The following is a 22,017-nucleotide window of genomic DNA, read 5'->3' as shown; positions in this document are numbered from 1 at the left end:
TTATTGGGTTTTCTTATTTTTACAAACACAATAAAAAAAAAAAAAAAAAACACTGGTACAGCTCAGATAAAAAAAAAACCAAATGTATATAGGAGGTCATAGGAAATAGTCCATAGTGCAGGGAAGTCACAGGATATGTGAGTTCATGTTCAAGAGACTCTTTGTGAGATATTCCAAAGGGACCATCTCAAATATCACTTTTTGCCAGCCTTGAACAGAGGGTTTCTTATCACTGATCCACTGTAGTAATATACTTTTTCCTAGCAGCAAATGTAAGAATGGTATATAACCTTTTGTTGGCTGCAGTAGTTTATATTTATACTTGGGATTTATGGTGAAAGTTAACTGAGCGAGCAATGAGCAACACCAGAACAAATTGGACAACAATGCGCACAAGCGGTCACTTTTACGCACGCTGTATTCTTGTGCCAAATAAAGAAACCAAGACAGCTGTAAGTCTGCACAGAGAAACCTGAGACAGCAACTCTGAAAGGCCCAATCCATGAATCCCCACAGACCCTTTAAGCACTTCAGCAGACCACCACACAGACACGAAACCGGCAGGAGCAGACAAGAGGAAGCAGACTAATAATATGTGGGATATTATCTTATTATCATGGTTGCATTTTGCGCAAAAGGAGACGCGTTGTTGACGTTGCTTTGTTTTTGTTTCACCTTTGTTTTTTGTATGACAGCAGCACAATATGAGAATTACAATTTCAGAAATTTCCCCAAAGAGGAGCTGGTGCCTCTCACCAAGGCGTATGGGTTGGCTTTGGATCATTACGCAGCAGAGGAGTGGACGGAGGCGATCACATTTTTGGAGCTGAGTTTGCGCTTGCACCGGTTGCTTAAAGACAGTGTGAGATACTGCATGCTGCACTGCGATAGTAGCAGCAAACCGATAGAAGAACCGTCCTTTACAGGAAACCAGGACCTCCGCGTCTACTGGCACGTTATGGTGACTGCATCCTGTCAGAAGAAGTGCAGAGAGCATTTCCCCATGCTGCAGATGCCTCCTCCCAGCAGAGACATCCTGGAGGAGTTCAACAGGAGATCTCCATACAGATACCTGCACTTTGCACACTCCAGGGTGAGACACACTATGTTCCAAGTTTAAAAAAGTTTCTTCCAATTACTTTATTTTTTTGTGATTTCCTTCCTATTTAGGGTTAAAAGAAAATCTTATCAATTTAGGCTTGTTAAACTTTATTTGTATTGTCCACTGTAGTGGACTACAGGACTATTTCAGTGTGAAAAGACTAAAAAAATGAACAGATTATGGCTGTAGAGTGATATTAAACCAAGAATACATTCAAATTGATTAAAATCTTCCTGTCGACCATGCAACTGTGGTAAAAATGTACCCAGTCTGGTTTGACTGTTTATAAAGCATACATCATAAACTATCACCCAGTTCTGTGTTACATCTTTTTGGCCAACTTCATTCCTAATTATTCAATTTTAAAAAAAATTGGGAGGGGGGGGGGAGATTCATTTCAGTGAAATTATACCTAATTGTTTTGTAAAAAAAAAAAAGAAGCAGATATTATGAATTATTTTGACTATAGTTATCAGAGGAACTTAATGTTGATGGATTATCACATACTGGTATATGTAAACTTTTAGTCAGAATATTGTTTTGAAAGAATTTCATTTTTTTTTTAATAGCAGCACATAATGACAATTTTTGCAAAGACCACAGTGACCATGGTACTTTAGGGCAATTAGATTAAAAAAAATCCATATTTATGATATAATGAAGTCTGAAAATGGGTCAAATTTGACCCGAGGACAACGGGAGGGTTAAAAATAGCAACAAATAGCAATGACAAATCAACACAAAGTGCATGACATTTACTGACAAAATGAAGGCAACAACAGTGGATTTAGAAGTGTGCCAGGAGTCCTTTAGGGGTCACCAGCAAAGTGAGCAATGACACAGTTGCATTCAAATTCAACTGACTGGAAATTATAGAATCAATAGGAATTACAGTTATACTAAATGACCAACAACAAATGGGATAATGGGCTTTTAAAGAACAATTAAATGGAGGATTGTTGCGCCTTGGAGGTACCGTACATGAAAATGAAAACTACAAAACTTTTGTGATCACCTAGCCTTTCTCCAATCCTTCTATACTTAAACCTAACAAAGGCAAACCGCCCTAAAATAACCATTAACAAACAGAAAATACTGATGCAATAATCTGCATGTTTTAATTCCATTCAATACAACATCAGCCACTGAGTCAGAGAGTGTTCGTAATGTCTATCTGACAGTGAACCTGTAATATCCTACCTAGTTTAGGTTGTAGGACAAGAGAAACAAAATGTATACGTCACCTGTCTTCCCAACAACACCTGAGGTAATTCAGTGTTTCTCTCCTAGCTGAATGACCTGCAGAAGGCCGTCCCATGTGCCTACACCTACCTCCAGAAGAACCCTAAAGACCAGGAGATGCACCAGCTGATGGAGGAGTACAAGCGCCAGTACGACCTGAGCGGCTACCTCACCGACCACGAAGAACAACCACACGAGGTGCCGACAACCTAGACTCTGTCCTTACATAAAACACTTTCTGTAGAATACACAGCACAATAGAAAGTTACACAGTTTAGTACTACATCAACAGCAACTTCCCATCTCAGTTTCTGAAGTGGATCAATTGTTTCCTCTCTCTAGGCCTCCTTTCTGAGAGGCGTGAAACTCATCAACTCAGGTGACTACACAAGCAGCATTGAGCACATGGAGGAAGCTCTGAGGCTCTACCTCCACGAGTACGACCTCTGTCAGGCCGACTGTGAAGGGATCAGTCCGCTTTCACCACACAGCGACTTCTGCGCAGTCGTAGCAGGTCAGTATGCAGTTTTTACAAGAGTGTCAAAATGAACAGATAAGACTACTGAGCATCTAAGAGATGCAAAAGAGAGCAAAACTCCACTACATTTGTCTGCCAGCTGTAACTTTTTATAATATGATTTTACATAAAAAGACATATGATAAGCTTATCAAATACAACACATAGTTACTGAATAAGCCAATGATTCTCTACCTTTTTGGCTTGGGACCACAAAAATACACTATCGGGGCCCTTTGTCATGTTTCAGATGTCTATCAGTTGTTTCATCATCTCACGACTGCTCAGATTTATTTCGTGACCCTTTGGAGGAGCCCGACCCCTATATTAGGAACCACTGGACTTAACTACCTATATAAAGTTGATAAAACTAGCTCCACCATAACCAGCTACAACAGTAACATTTAATGTCATACAGTATATATGACATTACATCCGTCACAGGGGTTATTTTTCGGCAAAATCAATACTTTTACTTTTGATATTTTAGTATATTTAGGTGATAATACTTCTGTACTTTTACATAAGTATGATTTTGAATACAGGACTTTTACTTATAATGGAATACTTTTACATTAATGTATTGTTACTTTTACTTAAGTAAAGGATCCGAATACTTCTTCCAACAGTGGCCCTGGTTTCATTTTGAGTCTCTTACTAAAAATCTCTTCTCTGCTTATCCACAGATGTCTACATTGACGTGTTACGCTGTAAGCTGAAGTGTGAAGAAAACTTGATGCCTAACGTTGGTGGTTATTTTGTGGAGAACTTTGTGGCCACTATCTATCACTACCTCCAGTATGCCTATTATAAGTGTAAGTTTCCAACTGCTACTAAGCTTTCCATCACTACTCTGGAATAATATCAACACTCATCTGCTGTTTTTTTCTCTGTCCAGTGAACGACGGCCGCAGTGCGTTGCCCTGTGCATACAGCTACTTCCTGTTTGAACCTGAGGACGAGGTCATGAAGCAGAACCTGCAGTATTATAAAGCCTACAGTGAACAGTGGGGCCTTCAGCCCGACCACTTCACACCCAGGATGGTGAGAGGAAATATCAATATCAAATCTGTTGTCTGTCTCATATCTAACTCTACAGTTTTTATTGTATGCCAAAATATTCAGTTTTATGTGAACTCTTAATATTTTTTTTAAACTATGCATCCCAAAAAGCAAGCTAAGGAATCACAGACAGTTTGTCCTCGTCTGCGGGTACCATCATAACTCTGCTAAAACAAGAAAATGGCCGAGATACAAACTTATACTGTCTAGTTAAAGGAAAAAAAGGCAGTTCAACCCATGTGTTTATGTTCCATCCCTCAATAATCAATTAATGTACTGTGTCTGCTGAAAGCCACTAACCAATCATTTGCTCTTGGCTAATTTAGTTTGTTGTTCCGATACTTTTTTGTGTGTGTCTGTCTTGTTTAAACAGGAGGCTCTCAAACACCACAACCGCACCGTCACTCAAAAGCAGATGCTGACATCTGCAGAGGAGTACTTAAAGTTGGATGTTGAGGTGAGATTAAAAGAAAAACTACAACATGTTTTCTTAACAAGCGCCTGTGATGTCCCAAAAAATAGGAAGAAAAAACTTTTAGGCTACTTAGAATGACTTTCCCTCTGACATAACACCTTCCCCCCTCCTTTCCCCCCATCAAGTATCACCTTTAATCCTCCCCCCTCTCTTTTTCCTCCTTTTTTTCTCTTCTTTCCCCCTTTCCTTCACTTATTCATCCATCTTCCCCTTTCCCTATTTCCTGGCTGGGGCGGCCTGACGTCCGGTTTAAAATACATTTAAAAAAAAATTAAAGAAATTGGGAAGGAGGAAGGGAAAGATAAGGGGAGAAAAAAGGAGCTTAAGGAGGGTAGCCTGTCTCAGGAAATAAAAAAATACAAATGCAAATACAAATAAAGACCAATATATAAAGACAAAATATTATAACATAACATAGTCGGACCATGAGATATTATAAGCCACCCCTGCCACGAAAAATACTCATTCCCCCCACCCCCTCTCTCTCTTTCCCACCCTTTTCTTTCTCCTCTTTAAATACAAACAAACAAACACCCTACACCCCCCCACACTGCATACATACAAACGCACACAACTGTACACACAATAGAACCTCACACAACAGACTGACCTGCACTGTCAATAACACCCCCCTCCCTCCACCAACATCTGTTATTTATTTGTCTCATTTTGTTTGTTTTGTTAGAATTGCCCCGTCCCGTTAATTCTGTCATGTCACCCGATGCATTTTATTTACTTATTTTTCTCTTTTGTTTTGTTTCTGTTTTTGTCTTGCTTCACTAAATAGTACTGTGGCAGCTGCCAATTCTCTGGTGCTTGCTGTTGTTTCCCTTTTCCCTGGTGCACTGGGATGATTAGGTGCTATTTATGCAACAGCTGGCTTGCCTTACAATAGCCTAACGCCTGCAGGCTGTATTTTTGTATTCTATTCATTTGTTGATTTTCAATGAAACCCTTTATACCCATTTCTTTTAGTGTATTTTATTTGGGAAAACTTTAAAAGGAGGGTAAAAGGAAAAACACAAACCAATATTTCAGTTTCCTTAATTGTTTGTTAATATAGAGGCATTTGTTCATTATTGAAGAGGCATTTGTTCATTATTATTATTAAGAAGGCATTTTATTTTATATTATTATGTGGATGGGAACTGTTTTTCAGTCTTCTGACTGAACAACTAAAGTCTGGGGAACTCAGTACCGCCACAGTACTACTTTTAGTAGCTCTGCGATTCTTCAGTGACATGAAAACAAAAGGCCTGTTTGCTAAATGTTGAAATAAAGAAAATGACAGTATTAAGATAAATCCTTTAAAATATTCTAAAGAATGTCATGTTTGTATAAATCATTTATGGAAAACTGTAAAACTCCTCTAAGAGGAATTGTCATAGTCAATAATTTTGGGTTTTTCCCTCAGGATTTCTTTGGACCAGAGGAAGCTGCACTTCTGGCCTCTGAGTCTCCCGATGTTGAGTTTGAAGGGATGGGAGACTACGAGGAGTCAATCTACGCTAACTGGAGGCAGCCGAAGGGCAAAGGAGACGCTGGGGAGCCAAATATCTAAAGAGAGCTGAGAGGGAGGATCACGAGGTGGCGATCAGTTGACAGCTCTGCTCCTCTCTTCATCCGAGTGTCCCAAGACATACGGCCGCAGATCTGATGATACGACCACAAAGTCGACCATCGACCTGTGGCCTAGGGTGTTCTGGTGCCAAGTAAAATTATGAACCACCCTGTGCTAGAACGTCGGGTTTGTTATGGCCAATCCATGACTAGCACAGGAGTCCAATAACAAAACACCACTCAAGTGCAGATCAGGCAGGTTGTTCCTCCCAATCACCCCCCTCCAGGTTGCTCAATCGTCGCCCATGTGAGTGTTGGAGTCCCCCAGCAGAACTATAGAGTCCCCAGTCGGCGCTCTTTCCAGGACGCCACCCAGAGGCCGGGAACTCTGAGCTGCTGTTTGGTGCATAAGAACAAACAACAGTCAGAGACTTCCTCTCAGCGACTCACAGTCGCATAGAGGCGACCCTCTTGTTCCCTTGGGAGAACTCCAACATAGCTGGCGCTCAGCCGGGGGGCTTGTGAGTATCCCCACACCCGCCCGGCGCCTCTCACCCTGGGCAACTCCGGAAAAGCAGAGAGTCCAGCCCCTCTCCAGGAGTTTGGTTCCACTATTTTACTCAAGTTGATTTAATAAAAGGAAAGAAAACATTTTATCAGCTTGAGTAAAATACTGTTTATTACCATTCAATATAGTTTCTACTTTTATGGACAAAATACTTGTGTTAATACTGTGAGAGGCCCAGATACACAAATCTCATTCCAGTCCTCATGAAACATCACTGACGTCCAGCAAATATTTACAAATACAACCTGTGGGATGAACTACAAGCCATTTTCAAGTTAACTCTTCACCACCATGTTTATCACTGATTCAGACAGCAAAACTGTTTTTTGTCCACAATAAACCAACTGCAGAACTTCTATCTTTTTTTTAAAACTGGACACACGTCCAATGGAAGACACAGTCACTGTTATTCAGATATGTTTAATACGTATTTTAATATACAATAATATGAGTATTTACATTATAAGCTAATACTGGTTCCCGTCCTGAGACTAAACAATGCTGACTTCCATGTTGATCCTTTGATGAGTCCGACTACAATGTGAGATCACAAACGCTGGTGGTAAACACAGTGTGACCTGAGCTTTCAACCAAGTCTGTCCTTGAGTATTACATTTTATACAGCGTGTATACGGAATAAAGAGTTCAAGTATGATTAAAGGGATACACATTGACATTTTAAATTGAGAAAATTTGCATTTTTAATCTCACTTGCTGTTCAAAGTCAAAATAAGTTTAGCATCTGTGACTAACTTCACTCATTTTAGTCAATCAGGAATGTCATTAATCTTTAATTGTTTCTAATTTCCGAGGCAGAGAAAATGTCAACATATTCCTTTAATGCTACTGTGGGTTGACTGGCAGTGTAACTTGGATCATCTCTTGTGGCACCTGTGCCTTATTGTTATTTAGTGAAACAAAGCTTCTCAAGCCTTCTTTGTACATAATAACAACCACAGGAGGACATCTTCTAAACCCTGATTGAAGACTCTGATATCTAGAGAGCATAAACGGCGAGAGTGATGCACATGAAGGCTGCAGAAAAAAAGACTTTTTTCTAAGGGAGAACATGTTTCTGACGTTTTTTTAAATGTACATATTTATTGCTTTTCATATGGATCTGTTCAGCCAGAATTAAATCATCTGATGCCATTTAGAGATAAAGCATATTTGAGATTACCATTTCTAGTATTACCTCAGCTTGACTGAGCACACAGAAGCCAAATTATAATTCATGTACATTATGTGTTAAATCTGAGCTTGGAAATCTGTGATCTATGTGGAGCTGTAGAGATTCCTAGTCGACTAACACTCATTCGATTTTGTTGACTAATTGATACGATTTTTTTAATCAACAGGGGCCTCATTACAGAAAAATATCCTAACTGCGTGTCCCATCTTAACTTAAGTTTCAAAGATAAGAGAAATCCTATCTTCATATCACAGAAGCAATTCCTAAAGTCATGACTGAGTCCAATCCTATCTCAGACCCCCTATCTTATCTTAACTAAAGAAATCCTAACTATAACTACATTTGATTCTTCAATCAGCACTTGTCTCGTCATGCCTGTATCTATGTTTAGACTGTACCGGTAAACAACTCGAGAAGGACCATAAGATCAACTGTCCTCACTTGTCACTGGCTAGCAAGCTTGCTATGATGGACAAAAAAGACGGGTGTTCAATTAAAGCTACAAGGAGTCAGAGGAAACACCATCTTTTTAATTAAATAAATATATAAAATCTAAAGCGTGATCATACGGTCTGAGTAGCTTTTCAATCATTATATTTTGGTGTTCATGTTGTTCCCCATCTTTATTGTCATTGCCATACAGACCTATTTTGAATTTAGGATGGGGTCTATGCTATCCTAACGCTTCTGCAATAGCTAAATTTGTATCCCAACAAAGATTTTTTTCTAAATGCAGTTAGGAAACATGTTTCTGTAATACCAAAAAATCCTAAATGTCATCCTAAACTGAGATAAGATAGGATTCCAGACTTAGGAAGTTTCTGTAATGAGGCCCCAGATCTGTAAAACTGAGTTTCTCCACAAAGAATCACATAAAAGCACCACTTTAAATCTTGAGATGTGCTCATATGCTTCTTGGAAATAAGTCATTCAGCATAAAAAACAACTAATCGACTAAAGAAATCTTAGTCGACTAAGACCAAAACAACCAGCCTAGATCTATGCCAAAATTTCTCAGCTTAAAAATCCCTCAGAGGCATGTACAACACTCACACATCGTTCTTTGTGGCCCAAATAATCAGGTATCAAACAATCTTGGAAACCAAGAGGAGCTCAAGCTTCCCTAAACTGCAAAGATTCAAACCCTCTCTCACTAATTGAATCTTCAAAATGAGCAGTTTTACGCTGAGGCAGGAAGAGGCTTCTCTCCAGACTTGTGCTTCCACTCAGAGCGGCAGTGAGTCACTGCCGTCTTAATGAGTCAACCATATGATACACTATGTACATCAGCACCCATGTTCAGCATACTAGTATGCATATTGGTTGTATATGGATAACATATCATACAGCAGGATAAAACATCCAGTGTGTGGTACCGAAAAGTACTTGGACGTCATCGGCGCGGAGACACAACGAGCTATCTTTGCAGGCCTGAACTATACATTCATACATTAATGCATATTATGTAGAAGCATTGATTTAGGATGAACTATCGTGTTTGATAATGAAAGGCAGCACAAGAGGAGAAAGTATGGCTATTACTGTGGAATGTAAAAGCCTTTAGCACACAAAAATAACCCTCATCTAGACAGGTAATGTCAACATTCACTATTTGGTGATATTTATACACTTCTATTGCCGTTAAAGTCACACCAATGTGTTCTCCATGAGGTTAAACATGTATTAAAACAGAAGTAAGTCCAGACTAGGAGAAGTACATGGCGTTCCTCCATGAAATCACTTAAAGGGGTAAAGCACAATAACAGTCGATGTGGCAGAAGATCAGCTGTAACCAGTGGAAGTGAAAGGAAAACCAAAAAGTTGAGTAAACACACTTCAGTTAAAGGATGTGTGTGTTTGTATGTCCTTGGCAAAATGAAGCAAATAAAAAATGAGCACGAAACCGGAGGCGATACCGACAACGTCGACAATCCCCGACAGCCTTTCAGATCTGGTGGAAATGTGTCCTCAGGGCTTCCATACCGCAGTTAATCAAATATTAATTAGACTTTCCAGGAGGAGAAAACCCAACGGAGACAGAAAAGGAAATCAGAAAAGGAAACAGAAAAAGGTCTGAGGGCTCGTAAGTGGAAGACATCTTTGTTTTGTTTCCTCAGAGCGGACTGGACACCGTGTAAGGAAGACAGGACAGCGAAGAGATACGACTCAACCCCCCCCAGATCTGGAGAGAGAGGAGGAATGAAGTGGAGAAAGAAGATGAGGAAATAAGGGAAGGTAAGAGAGAGAAAAACACTGAGGAATCTGATAGAACTGACAGGTCAGCTAAGACAAATTGAAACATGGAAAAGACTGATTATAGCTGCAACGAATAATGATTTTCATTATAGATAAGTTTTGTTTTTTTCATTTAATTACTTGTTTGGTCTATAAAACATCAGAAAATAGTTAAAAATTCCCATCACCATCTTCAAATGTCTTGTTTTGTGCGACGTTCAATTTACTATAACATAAAACCAGGAAATTCTTACATTTGAGAACGTGGAACCATCAAATGTTTGACATTATTGCATGAAAATTGACCTTTAACAATTAATCAATTATCAAAATAGTTGCCAACTAATTTTCTGTCGACTGACTAATCGATTAACCGACTAATCGTTGCAGCTGGTATGCAGATAGATCATAAAGTAACAAAAATAAACAAAAATTTAAAAGAGGCATTCACATTTTATTATTGAAAGTCTTATGAAATTAACATTACAAAGTCAACACTGCAGCTATACTCTAGAAATGGCAGCCAAGTTAGTGAGGGGGACACATGCAATACAAATAATAATGAAGCAAACTCGGATTATAGATTATTGATAATGACGTTTCTTAATACAAATAACTAAAATTATGATTAAGTTGTGTGTATTTTAAAGGCCCATCTATGGAAGGATATTGCAAACTAGCATAGGTAATATAAATGCTGTGGTATGTGGTATTTGTTCATGCTATATACTTGATAATATACATTAGATAAAAAATGTATGAAAGATGAAAAATGATGCCTTAAAAGCAGGTGACCGATAGATGTGTATGAGGGCTTAGGAAAGGTGCTCAGCAGCAGAGAATTATTATAAAACAGGATGGCATCATAATGAACGGTGATTCAACACTCTGATAATGTTTTCAGGATCACTACTGAAAGGCGGGATCGTACCTTCCTCTCCGGATGTTCCTGGAACGGCAGTGAGGCGGCAACAAGATGGAGGGAGCAGACAAAAACAGACAGAGAACCAGTGAAGTAGAAAGACAGATAAGAATATCAACTGTGTTGTTTCATGTGCGCAAGAAGCAGAGTGAGTAAGAAAAGAAACATGCAATGAACCCAAGGCCTTGAAAGCACAGCATCAAAGAGGCATTTGTTATTTTTGTTATGCAGAAAAGTCTACTATCAAGCAACTTGCAACTGCAGCATCCATCCAGGCAGATCTGCCGCTACCATACGAGGTAAATCACGAGATTAAGGCAAAAGATTACAGTCGCAGACGAGCGTTTTAGTTTGTTTGTCATCCTGCAGGCATGCCACAGCAAAGCTAATATGAGGCGAGACAGCATTGAATAAAACAAACTGCAGAAAGAAGATCCAGTCGTGCAGAGAAGAACATGGAAATAACTTGTTAATCTATTTCTAAATCTATTATACCATCTATATCTATGTATTATTTTTATAGGATTGTAGGAAATCTGCATCATTACTCCACTGATTACACTCCTACAACACTGTCAGACTCACGAGAGACGGATTACAAATCTTTTTTTTAATGCAACACATTCTTCCTCCTTATCAAAACCTGGCACCTACATTACCCACAATGCAACTCGACCACCAACAGTTCAGTTGGAGATGTGTAATGCTAGTAGCAGCTAACGTAGCCTCGTATGGGGTGAGAGTTTATAGCAGTTTCACATCAATATAGTCCATAAAATGTTGAGAAATAGCGAGTATTACTAGTCACAATTTCATTGACATTCAATTCATATTGATATAAAACAGAGAAAAAAAACTGCAAATCATCACTGTTGAGGAGCTGGAAGCAGAGAGAAAATATTTGAATAGGGCTGCAACTACAAATATTTTCATTTCAGATTAATCTACTGATTATTTTCTTGATTAATCAATGAATCGCTTGGTCCATAAAACATCAGCAAAAAGTGAAAAATGTTGTGAAAGTTCCCAAACAACATGACTGACCAAAGATGCACAGTTTAGTATCTTACACGACTAAGAAAACCAGAAAATATTCACATTTGAAAATGTGAGGCCAGTTAATTTTTGCAAATTTTGCTTTAAAAAAATTACTCAAACAATGAATCTATTCCTGTAAAATGACAATTGATTATTTGACCAACTATATCAGCACTAGTTCAGGATTTAGCGCATTACAACTGATACAAATTTAGCTTTTACAATCCACTTAAAGTCTTACAGATTTTAGCAAATTAAATACATATTATGCATATTGCAAAGTGGCCAGTCATCTCATGCCATCAAAGAGCTTGCTAGCAAAAAAGGACTAAACAGGGTTTGTAAGTACTTTCATTCACGCTCCTCTAATAAAAGCCACAGATAGAAACCGATCTACCGCCCATCCACCAGCGTTACTAATAGACCGACGTGGTCTCTGGATGTGAGTATGGATCAGACAACAAGCAGAGGAGCATTCAGCAGCGAGCCGCAGGCATGTGTGTTAGCTGACAGAGGAACACAGCAGGCACACACAGATGGAGACATGCCAGAGCTCTTACTTAAATCCCCAGCCAGTTCCCCCCAGGACTATCGCTGCCACCAGAATTGCACCGGCGACCGAACCTATTATGATATTGGTACCACTGGGACCTGTGGGAGTGAAGGAGTCAACCAGTGAGGGGGAATAAATAAGAAAACAAAAGCAGTGCTAAGAACCAAAAATTAGAAATACTTTTGGTTATTGTTTTTTTATGTGTTGTATCTCTGTTGAATGTATAAAACATCAAAAAGTAGTTAAGATCTGTAAAACACTTTCAGCCGACATGGAAAAGTAGAAGAACACGTTATGATAACTGCTATCAGGTTGGAATTGTGATTTGATGCGAGATTCCTCGGTGGGAAAATATCCTTCATCCTCCATGTCCTGCACCATTTATTTTTAATACTGTTATCTAATGAAAACATACAGTAGAATACGCTTTAAAAGATGTACAACAACACAGCCTGTAAATTGCCAAATATGATACTTATTTTGCACATTCTGTAAATTCATATTTCTTTCTTCTTATTGTTGTAAATTTAAATTAATATGATGTTTTTTTCATTTGCTTTTATGCTTTATATTTGTGTATTTTTAGGTATTTTGTGTCTCACTGCACTCTTTAAACACGCTGTAATTCACACATTTGAACCCCTTTCATTCACATTTTTCTATTTTGTGTGTTAATTGTTTTTAGTGTTGCTATTGAGACGTAACAATTCTACTTTTTCTACTATTTGCACGACAACTGCACAGAAGCCTTAGGACATTGTCCAAGTTTAATTTTAACTTACATAAAATGACTAGCGGTTGTATGCCTCCGCCAACCGGTCAAGTTGCAGTTTACATCCATGTCTGTCCAAAATGTCAACACTTCATCATTTTATCCTGTTAGACGTTTGTGTTAAACTGTCATAATTAGCCATTGTAGTATTGAGTTACGGCCAAAAACGCGTTTCGTGAGGTCAAAGTGACCTCCTGAATTTAGTTAATTCCTCCTTGATTCCAGGTGGACGTTTGTGACAAATCTGAAGAAATTCCCTGAGATATCGCGTTCACGAAAATGGGATGGACGTGAGGACACATTGATCTTTGATCACCAAAATGAAATCATTTCATCCTTGAGTCCAGGTGGACGTTTGTGCCAAATTTGAAGAAATTCCCTCCAGGCGTTCCAGTGATATCGCGTTGACGAGAATGGACCGGACAGACCAACGGAGAACCCGAAAACACGTCGACGCAGAGGCATTATGACATTGTTTAGTTTTGTAGTGAGATGCAGATCGCAGTTTTCAGACCAAATTGTATTTTGTTTTTTTTGGGGGGGAAAATTAGTGACTTTTGAATTACTTTTGTTTTGTTCATATTTTTCTATCACAGCAGGTTATTTTACAGATTTGAGGAGCCACTGTAACTGTACTGTGTCTGTTAAAGGGACCATGTGGAGGTTTACTGCTCAGTGTGGTTACCTCTGTATTTCTCTGGGTCTGAAGGGGTGGGGATGATGATTGGGTCAAACACGCTACAGTCCTTCCCAGTGAAGTCTGAATCGCAGATACACTTCACCTCGTTGCTGCAAGTCTGCGGAACGAAGACAAGAAAATTGAGTGGATGTATTTAATATCATGTTTATTATCCACAAAACTTTGTTTCCACCAGCTAAACTCAGTGACAGCAGTGACAGACTCACCCCGTGGTGGGAGCAGATGCGTGAGGACGAGGAGCCCGGGCAGGTGCTGAGGTTGAAGGTGGTGACGGGGAGGCAGCGACGCTCCAAGCACATCATGTTTGGCCCGCACGGCGTCCCGTCCTCCACGTAGCCCATATCCAAGCCGTCATCCAGCACCGCATGTCCGCCCCTGCAGGTCAGACGGTGACATAAAATCATTACTTATTTGTTTGTGATAGTACCGTTTGAGGAAGTCAACTAAAACATTATTTGTATAGCACATTTAAAACAACCGCAGTTGACCAAAGTGCTGAACAGGCACAAAATACAAATGAATACAAAGCAAACAACAATAAAGGAAAACAATAAGCACATAGTAAAAGAAGACCAGCACAAAAGAAGATAAAGTCTACTTTAAGTAAACTAAAATACAAATCCACAAATCTTTCCAACATGTAGTTAATCCAGATTTGGTTAAGCAGCCTGCTGTATTTGTTTAATCGTTGAAATTGTTGTTCAAACTAACCAAGCTACCAGAGAGAAGCTGCCTCACCTGCAGTCCAGGTATCTGTTCTGGTGATGGATGGTGAGACTGGTGAGCCTCCCCTGCAGTTCACCGAACCTCGGCCTGTCTGTCAGATTGGTGCACAGCAGCAAACCGCACAGGACGTCTCTGATGGACACAAGGGAGAAAATTAAAAAAAAAACAATTAAATATACAAAGAAAACATGTACGATTTTATAAGGTAAAATTAACATGTGTTATGTGTATCATGCTGTTCACTCACTGCTTGTTGCACTGCACCCATCCCTGACCACTGGAGTCCGGCCCACAGTTTCCTTTCTCTGTGCCCTCAGAGTTCAGCTTTTCATAGCAGAACCTGTCAGCTGAGTCTGACAAGAGACAACCGAGTCTTTCACTTAATGCACAACAACCCAATGGCCTCGCTTTAATTGTTACAAAGCTCTTCTCAGAAAATATAAAAGATTCATAAATGGGAGTCATGACATTTTGACCATCAGAGGGCCAATTAATCGAGAAATAATGCTCTGTATCCAATGCAAACCTACTGTAGCCCCACAGCGTCCTGCACTGGCCGTCTCTGGTCTTACAGCGACCTCCGTAACACCGACCCTGAGGAGGAGGAGGAGGAGGAGGAAGAGGAGGAGGAGGAGGAGAAGGAGGAGCAAAATGAGAAATAGGTTTTTATTAAATGTAACAAATTAAATTAAATTAAATCAAATCATTAAATAGCATGACTTTACCTGTCCAGCATCACACATGTAGCCATCCAGTTTGTGGACGTTATGAGGACACTGCAAGAGAGAGAGAGAGAGAACATTATCCGTCCGTTCATCGTCACGGTGGGTTTCACATGCCTGAATTCTTTGAGCATCTTGATAAATGTATTGGAGCCTCTTTTACCTGGCTGGTGTCTCCCATGCAGGTCTCGGGGATGTCACAGTCGTTGACAGCGTCACGGCACGTCACCCCTCTCAGCTCGTACTGTCACAAACAACCATAGAAGAAGAGGGAAGGTGGTGGATGGAACGGAGCAGGTGAGAGTATAAAGAATCAATCAGGGCCTTAAGAAACAGTGACAAACTATCCAGTTAAAGAGATGTGTTAAAGCAGCTCACCTTGCATTCCCTGCAGCACAGCCCGTTGCTACACATGGCATTGTGGGTAAGGGTGCACTTCTTACAGCAGTTGGCTCCACTCCGTGCACACTCCTACGGGTCAGAGAGGATATATAGTACATCTGTAGATCATGACTGTCAGGGTGTTTTGAACACATATAACGGATTACACTTGCAAAGACAGAGGGATTGTGGGCAAATTTAGTCCCCGGGAGTGTTTCCAGTTATGCCGATTGTTCATTGAGAAGCATTTCTTCTAAACAATTACAACAAAATGTATTTTAAATATAAACTATAGGCTCTCTTTCATGATACAGGGAAGGATAACAATCCTATGTGCAGCTCCATTTAAAACTGAAATGTTCTGGATGGATTGGAAAAGATGTGACTGATCGTTACTGGAAGTCTCAGCTTTTCCAACCAGGCTTAAGGCTGCTAAATCAAATCGGTTAAAATCAGTCCTTAAACTCTGTGTATAAGACAATGAGAAATGAGTTAATTCAAATGTGCTCACCACTAGTGTTCCACAGTCACATTCCTCTCCCGGCTCCACATATCCATTCCCACACTCTGAAGCGTCCAACAACTACAGGAAAAAAAATATACGTGTATGGTTATTATAGAGTCAAACAACACATATCACCAGAAAACAGAAAATGAAAATACATTCAAACCAATTCAACTTTGGTAAAAACAGAAATATATATTTATACACAGACAATACCTCTGTGTTATTATGGAGATGTGCATTGATTGATCATCATGTAACAAAAACAGGTCAAGAGTTAAGAGAGCAAATGAAAGAAGATAGCCGAAGCCTCAGCGTTGATCTATGGATGTGATTAAACCCTCCAGCATAGTCTCTCTGATGATGACCGACCACTTCTCACCTTGCTGGGCTTATTGAAGAGACAGCTGCCTCCTCCCTGCTGGAGGAATCGCAGGTACTCGTCTATACTGCAGCGAGAGAACTTCCTGGGCAGGTAGTAACTAAATAATACCAAAAAAATATACAGAAATCACTCATTATTACATTTGCTTAGCAACATTTGCAATATGATAACCAGTCAACTAGAATGTTGTTAATATTTGGGTAATTTTACAAGCTACATCTACTCCTTTAAAAAATCTACACAACTTATCAATTACACTTTGGATGCTTTACAGAGACATATTTGACAAATTAAAAGTGAGTGGGTGTGGAATACGTCGTTTTACCTGAGAATTATTTCTTAATGTACTACAGGTCACTCTTCATTTACTGTAAATTAAAAAAGTGCGTACCCTGTGTCCTCCATGATACAGCCCAGCCATGGGTCTGGACACCTGCAGTCTCCTGGACACACAAACACACAAAAACCCATTTCAAAACAGGTGATGACTGCACACAACAAAACATTTTTGAGCAACTCTAATGTCACCACTTGAGGGAGCTGTTATTACGGCAGAGTTGGAGTGTTTTCATTTCTCAGAGATTAATTTAGTACAATCAGCACGTTCTCTGTGGAAAATCAAATGAGTGCTCTGTAATACGTTTACACTACTTGAGTTTGGTAAAAGACAGATTGTAGATATAACAGGGCAATACAATTTAGAATGTTATCTTACTTTGCTTAAATAACTAGATATTGCAGAAAGGAACAATTAAAAACAGGAAAAAGTATATACAGTATGTATGTATGGTGGACACCAGTATGTAAAGTAAAAAGCTTGTATGGCACATTTCCTTTTAACGCCTCTGTGTTTCTGAGTCATATCAAGAGAGATTGTCCTTCTATGACTCCTTGTGCAGGATCTCAATGTCTGCAGTACGTTGAACTCACCTGCAGCCAGTCGCTCTTTGTTCCTCAGCATGCCGATGTTCTGGCCGAGACTCTGACTCAGTGTGATGGCCATGGGGCCCACACTGCCAAACTGAAGACACACGAATAAATCAAGTTAATGAAAACAGCTAAAAGGAAGAGAGACTAAACCAACCTGAGTTACAGACTCATCAGAACGATTCATTACTTCTATAAAACACCGTTTTTATGAGGTTCATTGGACAATGATTTGCAGCTAATGTCTCCAATCTATAAAGTGTAAAGTCTCACCTCATTGATGCCTCCACCCCTAGTGATGGAGCAGATGCCCCCGATGTAGGCCGCCTCACTGCGGCTGCTCATGAACGTCCTCCCACTGTAGTGAAGACAGGGAGACTGCTATAATAATAATAATAATAAGCACAGGAGGAGGAGGAAGAGGACGAGGAAGAAGAAGAGGAGGACGACAGAAACGTAGAAGAAGACATAGAAGGACAAGATGAAGGAGAAAGAGAAGAAGAAGAGGAAGAGAAGGAAAAAGAAGACAAAACAAAGAATAAGGAAACAGAAGACGCCAGAGAAGGAGGAGGAAGAGGAAAAGAAGAACAAGAAAGAGCAGGAGGAAGAAGAAGAAGGATAAAACGAAGAGTAAGAAAAGAGAAGGAGAAAACAAAGGAGAAGGAGGAAGAGGAAGAATAAGAAGATGAATGATAAAACGAAGAAGAGTAAAGAAACAGAGAAGAAGAAGGAAGAGGAGGAGAAGAAGATGAAGGAGACAGAAGAAGAAGAAGATGATGATGACACCAACAACAACTAAAATCAGGAGACTGAACCCACGAGAAGAGGTGAACGGCGTCGCAGCGTTCCTTGATGCTCTCCTTCCTGTACTTCATGAAGTCACGCAGGGTGACCAAGGCGTCATCACCCACGGAGATCCTGTTTTCAGAAGACCAGGTTTCCATGGCCACCAGGACGATGCGAGTGTTGAGCTGCTCCTTGTAGATCTGGAAACAATTAATAATAATAAAAAAAAACCATTCAGATAATTAATCTTTTGTCCTTTTGTCAGTTATTTACCATCGTCCCTCAAAACAATTTAAGCAACAACTGATTACAATAAAAACGATTGACAGAACAATAATAACAAATAAATAAAAAATTATGTATTAGTGAATATTATGTAGTAGTGAATATTATAATGATCAGAGGATAACAACACTCTGAATGACCTCAAAACAGACGTAAAATTAAATACAAATTCAGGGACAAAAGTGCTAAAAGTTTTGGGTTTTTTTAAACAAAAACTTTGACCATAATAAGAAATCATTTTGAAGTGTTGAGTTGACATAAAATCTCAGATTTAGCCCCTATTTCTATTTATGCGGAAAAAGGGTAAGAAAAAAACCCACAAAAAGTTTCCTGTTGTCCTGAAAAAAAACTCAGATCTTGAGAGGTTAAGTGAGAGTTAAATACTGCAGATGATGGAGACAGCTGAATCCGTCTCCTTTAAACATATGAGTGGGAAGAAAGCAGGCAGCAGTCGGTTGCCATGGAAACCAGCATCACTGTGTGTTTGTCCCCAGTCAGTGAAGGGTTTCCCATCCTGCTGCTGCCACAGCTGAGGACACACAGTTAATTTCCTGCACTTCATTTGGTTGTTTTGGGAAGTAATCATGTCTGATCAGCTGTACCATTAAATACACAAAAAGCTCATTTTATACATATATAAATATGATGCAAACAGCTCACAGTGATTTTAGGTAAAGCCTCAACTCATCACTGTATTCCAGCACAGATTCTCCACCTTCTTAAAAGCGTAGGCTGAAACATTGGAAATATCTATTTATAAAGCTATCCTGGTTAAACCTCTCTCCAACCTTTATATAGATATATATATATACTATTGTATAGAGTAAACTTTGCAACCGCTGCCGCATGATGATGCAAATTTAAAGGAGTTGTTAGACTTTAAAGAATTTGAAATACAAGATCAACGTGGTACTACTTCATTGGTAACTATCTCTTGAGAATTAATTCTTTCTTTCCACAAAAATAATAAACATATTTTAATATGCAATGATCTTTAAGAACGCATTTTCACATTTTTTGGTACCCAATTAAGAACATCTCACCACATATATAGGTAACCGGGCGACATCAATCCTCCCCATTTATGTTTATTGTGTTTCTACTGTGTTTAGTGTTTCTCTTTGTATATATTGCGCTGAAATTGATGTTGATGCAACTTTTAATACCTTGAAATGTAAAGATTGGGTGGGAAAAAAATGGGCTTAATTCATATTAACTAGATTTATATACATTTATATCACATGTTTATTTATTTAAACATTTACAAACATCATATAAAAATGGATGAAATAGGAAATAACCATTGAAATCATTCATATTAAAAAGACCCTGTTTAATGATGATGAGGATTCAAGAGATGATAGCAAATTTTTGGCGTTTAAAAGACGGTTAAAAATAACATCAGACAGTAAACTAGATTGTTTGTGAATAAGAGATGGCGGCTGTCCCACTCAGGAAAAGTTTCATCTGCAGGGAAAAAGCTCTGAAATGTGGCGACTGTCCCGAGTAAGCTCCAGAGACTCCCTACAATAGATTCACTATGAAGAGGTGCCATGGTTAAAAAAAAGACGACAAGAAGAGGAAGCTCACCGCGTCAGCCATGTTCACCACCGCTTTGGCAAAGTTCTTCGTGTGACTGGTCGACCGTCGGAGCTGCACGAACTAACACGAGAGGAGAGGACAAAAATACAGAGTTACTGCCTTTCAGCTGATTATAAAAAGCCTTATCAGCTGATTAAAATTCAAATTTTAATGAGAGCCACACTCACTTATTATTCATGCAGCAGTTACAGATAAAAAAGTAAAAAGAAGCATCACACCTACCAGTTCATGGTCGTTGACCACCATCAGCTCGATGTACTTGGTCTCCGTCTGGACGGTGCGCTGACCTCGCCGCACCTGGAGAGGGCAAAAGAAATCCACAGAGCCAAAGTTTTGAGTCCGCTGCCATAATCACCTTCGCACAGGACAAAAAGACACACATAAAACACAATGTGCACACAAACACACACACACACACACTCACCCAGCAGGTGAAAGCATTACTCACACTCACACACACACACACACACGCTGATGAAACTCTAGTCTTTGTCCTTGAGAGGGAAAAACAACTTGGAGAGCAACAGTGATTCTTATTCATTAAGCACAATATTGTTCGGCATTTGAAAAGATAAGATGCAGCTTCTGTATTAGATTACTTCAGGAGTGTAACAAGAAAGAAAACTAATTTTAAAGCCGCTGAAAACTTCAAATCTTTTTCTTGGTAACATTATATATGCACGACTAAATAAGCAGTCAAAGTTTAAAATAAATATCTTTAGGTATTATTATTTAGAAAGATTTTAACCAAAGACTATAAATAAGGAGTGAACGTCGTCTCCGTGATGTATTTTCTTTATAATCGATTAGTTGTTTGGTCTATAAAATGTCAGGAAATGGTGAAAAATGTCAATCAGTGTTTCCCAAAGCCCAAGATGACGTCCTCAAATGTCTTGTTTTGTCCAGAACTCAAAGGATATTCAGTTTACTGTCATAGAGGAGTAAAGAAACCAGAAAATATTCACATTTAAGAAGCTGGAATCAAAGAATTTAGACTTTTTTTCTTTAAAAAAATGACTCAAATTGATTAATCAATTATCAAACTAATGGTGATTAATTGAATGGTTGACAACTAATCAATTAATCGTTGCAGCTCTAGTTAGGAAAACCATGCCTGGTGAAACCCATATCTTCAAACTTCACACTCTCAGTTTGTGATGCATGTAATGCTTTCTGTTAGAAATCTACAGTCCAAGCCTCTGTTGAGTAATTTTCTCAGATTTGAGAAAGCTCCTCCAGACATACCAGACTTCTCTTATTAGCATGAAAGCGGAGACAAGCTATTAGCATGCGTGTGGAAATTTGGCATCATCTGCAGACGTCTCTGTAAAATATTAATTGTGTTTGCATATCTCAACTCTGATGTTTCCCTCATGATGCTGCAATGCATGTGACATGTTCCTGGCGGGGCCATCTGTGTGTGTGTGTGTGTGTTGGGAGAAAGAGACTGATATCAGCCACCTGAAAACTGACTTGTCTTTTTGAGCGTCTCAGGCCTTCTTCTGTAAAAACGGGCTTCTTCTTCTCCTCCTCTTCAGACCAGTCGTCTCCATCCTTCAGCTCACTGTCTCCTTCACTGTGGCTGTCTGTCTGCCCTGCGGGCTTGGTGCTGTTCACGGAGCATCCTGGGAAACATGCAAAGAGTAAGTGAGAGAAAAGTGGCGAGTCATCAGTCCGGGGATGGATGTAACCATGTATTTTAGTCCACTGATCTGCAGGAGAAATCAATATCACAAAGCCAGCGGAGGAGAGAGGAGGAA

The 22,017-nt window shown here is 39.4% G+C and overlaps 2 protein-coding genes across 10 annotated transcripts in view; one reads left to right on the top strand and one right to left on the bottom strand.

Moving 5' to 3' along the window:
- The first annotated feature begins 13 nt into the window (after positions 1-13).
- Positions 14-5,973, top strand: LOC119479144 (endoplasmic reticulum protein SC65-like). Its single transcript, XM_037754425.1, has 7 exons — positions 14-1,093; positions 2,393-2,542; positions 2,687-2,858; positions 3,548-3,676; positions 3,760-3,905; positions 4,297-4,380; positions 5,813-5,973. The coding sequence occupies exons 1-7, from the start codon at positions 617-619 to the stop codon at positions 5,957-5,959; spliced, it is 1,305 nt and encodes a 434-aa protein (XP_037610353.1). The 5' UTR covers positions 14-616; the 3' UTR covers positions 5,960-5,973.
- A 739-nt stretch (positions 5,974-6,712) lies between these two features.
- adam11 (ADAM metallopeptidase domain 11) overlaps positions 6,713-22,017 on the bottom strand; it is a 32,231-nt gene continuing 16,926 nt past the window's right edge. Inside the window, exons 8-27 of one of the 9 annotated variants that reach the window (XM_037754402.1) lie at positions 21,719-21,882; positions 20,480-20,554; positions 20,246-20,317; positions 18,404-18,570; positions 17,858-17,942; positions 17,588-17,678; positions 17,049-17,100; positions 16,655-16,754; positions 16,279-16,350; positions 15,765-15,857; positions 15,550-15,630; positions 15,390-15,440; positions 15,195-15,258; positions 14,912-15,017; positions 14,677-14,796; positions 14,145-14,313; positions 13,924-14,035; positions 12,474-12,564; positions 10,885-10,902; positions 8,229-9,900 (exon numbers count right to left, since the gene is read on the bottom strand). In XM_037754402.1, coding sequence (XP_037610330.1) covers positions 9,885-9,900; positions 10,885-10,902; positions 12,474-12,564; positions 13,924-14,035; positions 14,145-14,313; positions 14,677-14,796; positions 14,912-15,017; positions 15,195-15,258; positions 15,390-15,440; positions 15,550-15,630; positions 15,765-15,857; positions 16,279-16,350; positions 16,655-16,754; positions 17,049-17,100; positions 17,588-17,678; positions 17,858-17,942; positions 18,404-18,570; positions 20,246-20,317; positions 20,480-20,554; positions 21,719-21,882 — 1,799 coding nt within the window. In that variant the 3' untranslated portion in view covers positions 8,229-9,884. Of the gene's footprint in view, positions 6,772-8,228; positions 9,901-10,386; positions 11,756-12,473; positions 12,565-13,435; positions 13,756-13,922; positions 14,036-14,144; positions 14,314-14,676; positions 14,797-14,911; positions 15,018-15,194; positions 15,259-15,389; positions 15,441-15,549; positions 15,631-15,764; positions 15,858-16,278; positions 16,351-16,654; positions 16,755-17,048; positions 17,101-17,587; positions 17,679-17,857; positions 17,943-18,403; positions 18,571-20,245; positions 20,318-20,479; positions 20,555-21,718; positions 21,883-22,017 lie in introns of those variants that run through there. The other 8 variants (XM_037754401.1, XM_037754403.1, XM_037754406.1 and 5 more) reach the window with 8 other exon arrangements.

This window comes from Sebastes umbrosus, chromosome 20, assembly GCF_015220745.1.
Source record: "Sebastes umbrosus isolate fSebUmb1 chromosome 20, fSebUmb1.pri, whole genome shotgun sequence".
In the NCBI taxonomy this organism is placed as follows: Eukaryota; Metazoa; Chordata; class Actinopteri; order Perciformes; family Sebastidae; genus Sebastes; species Sebastes umbrosus.
This window is presented reverse-complemented; position numbering and strand designations above follow the sequence as displayed.

What these genes read in the sequence shown, in the direction of transcription:
- LOC119479144 (XM_037754425.1), top strand. Translation starts at nt 617, where the DNA reads ATGGTTGCATTTTGCGCAAAAGGAGACGCGTTGTTGACGTTGCTTTGT. An exon ending in CTTCTGCGCAGTCGTAGCAG is followed by an intron (nt 2,859 to 3,547) that starts GTCAGTATGCAG and finishes GCTTATCCACAG; the next exon opens with ATGTCTACATTGACGTGTTA. An exon ending in ACTTAAAGTTGGATGTTGAG is followed by an intron (nt 4,381 to 5,812) that starts GTGAGATTAAAA and finishes TTTTTCCCTCAG; the next exon opens with GATTTCTTTGGACCAGAGGA.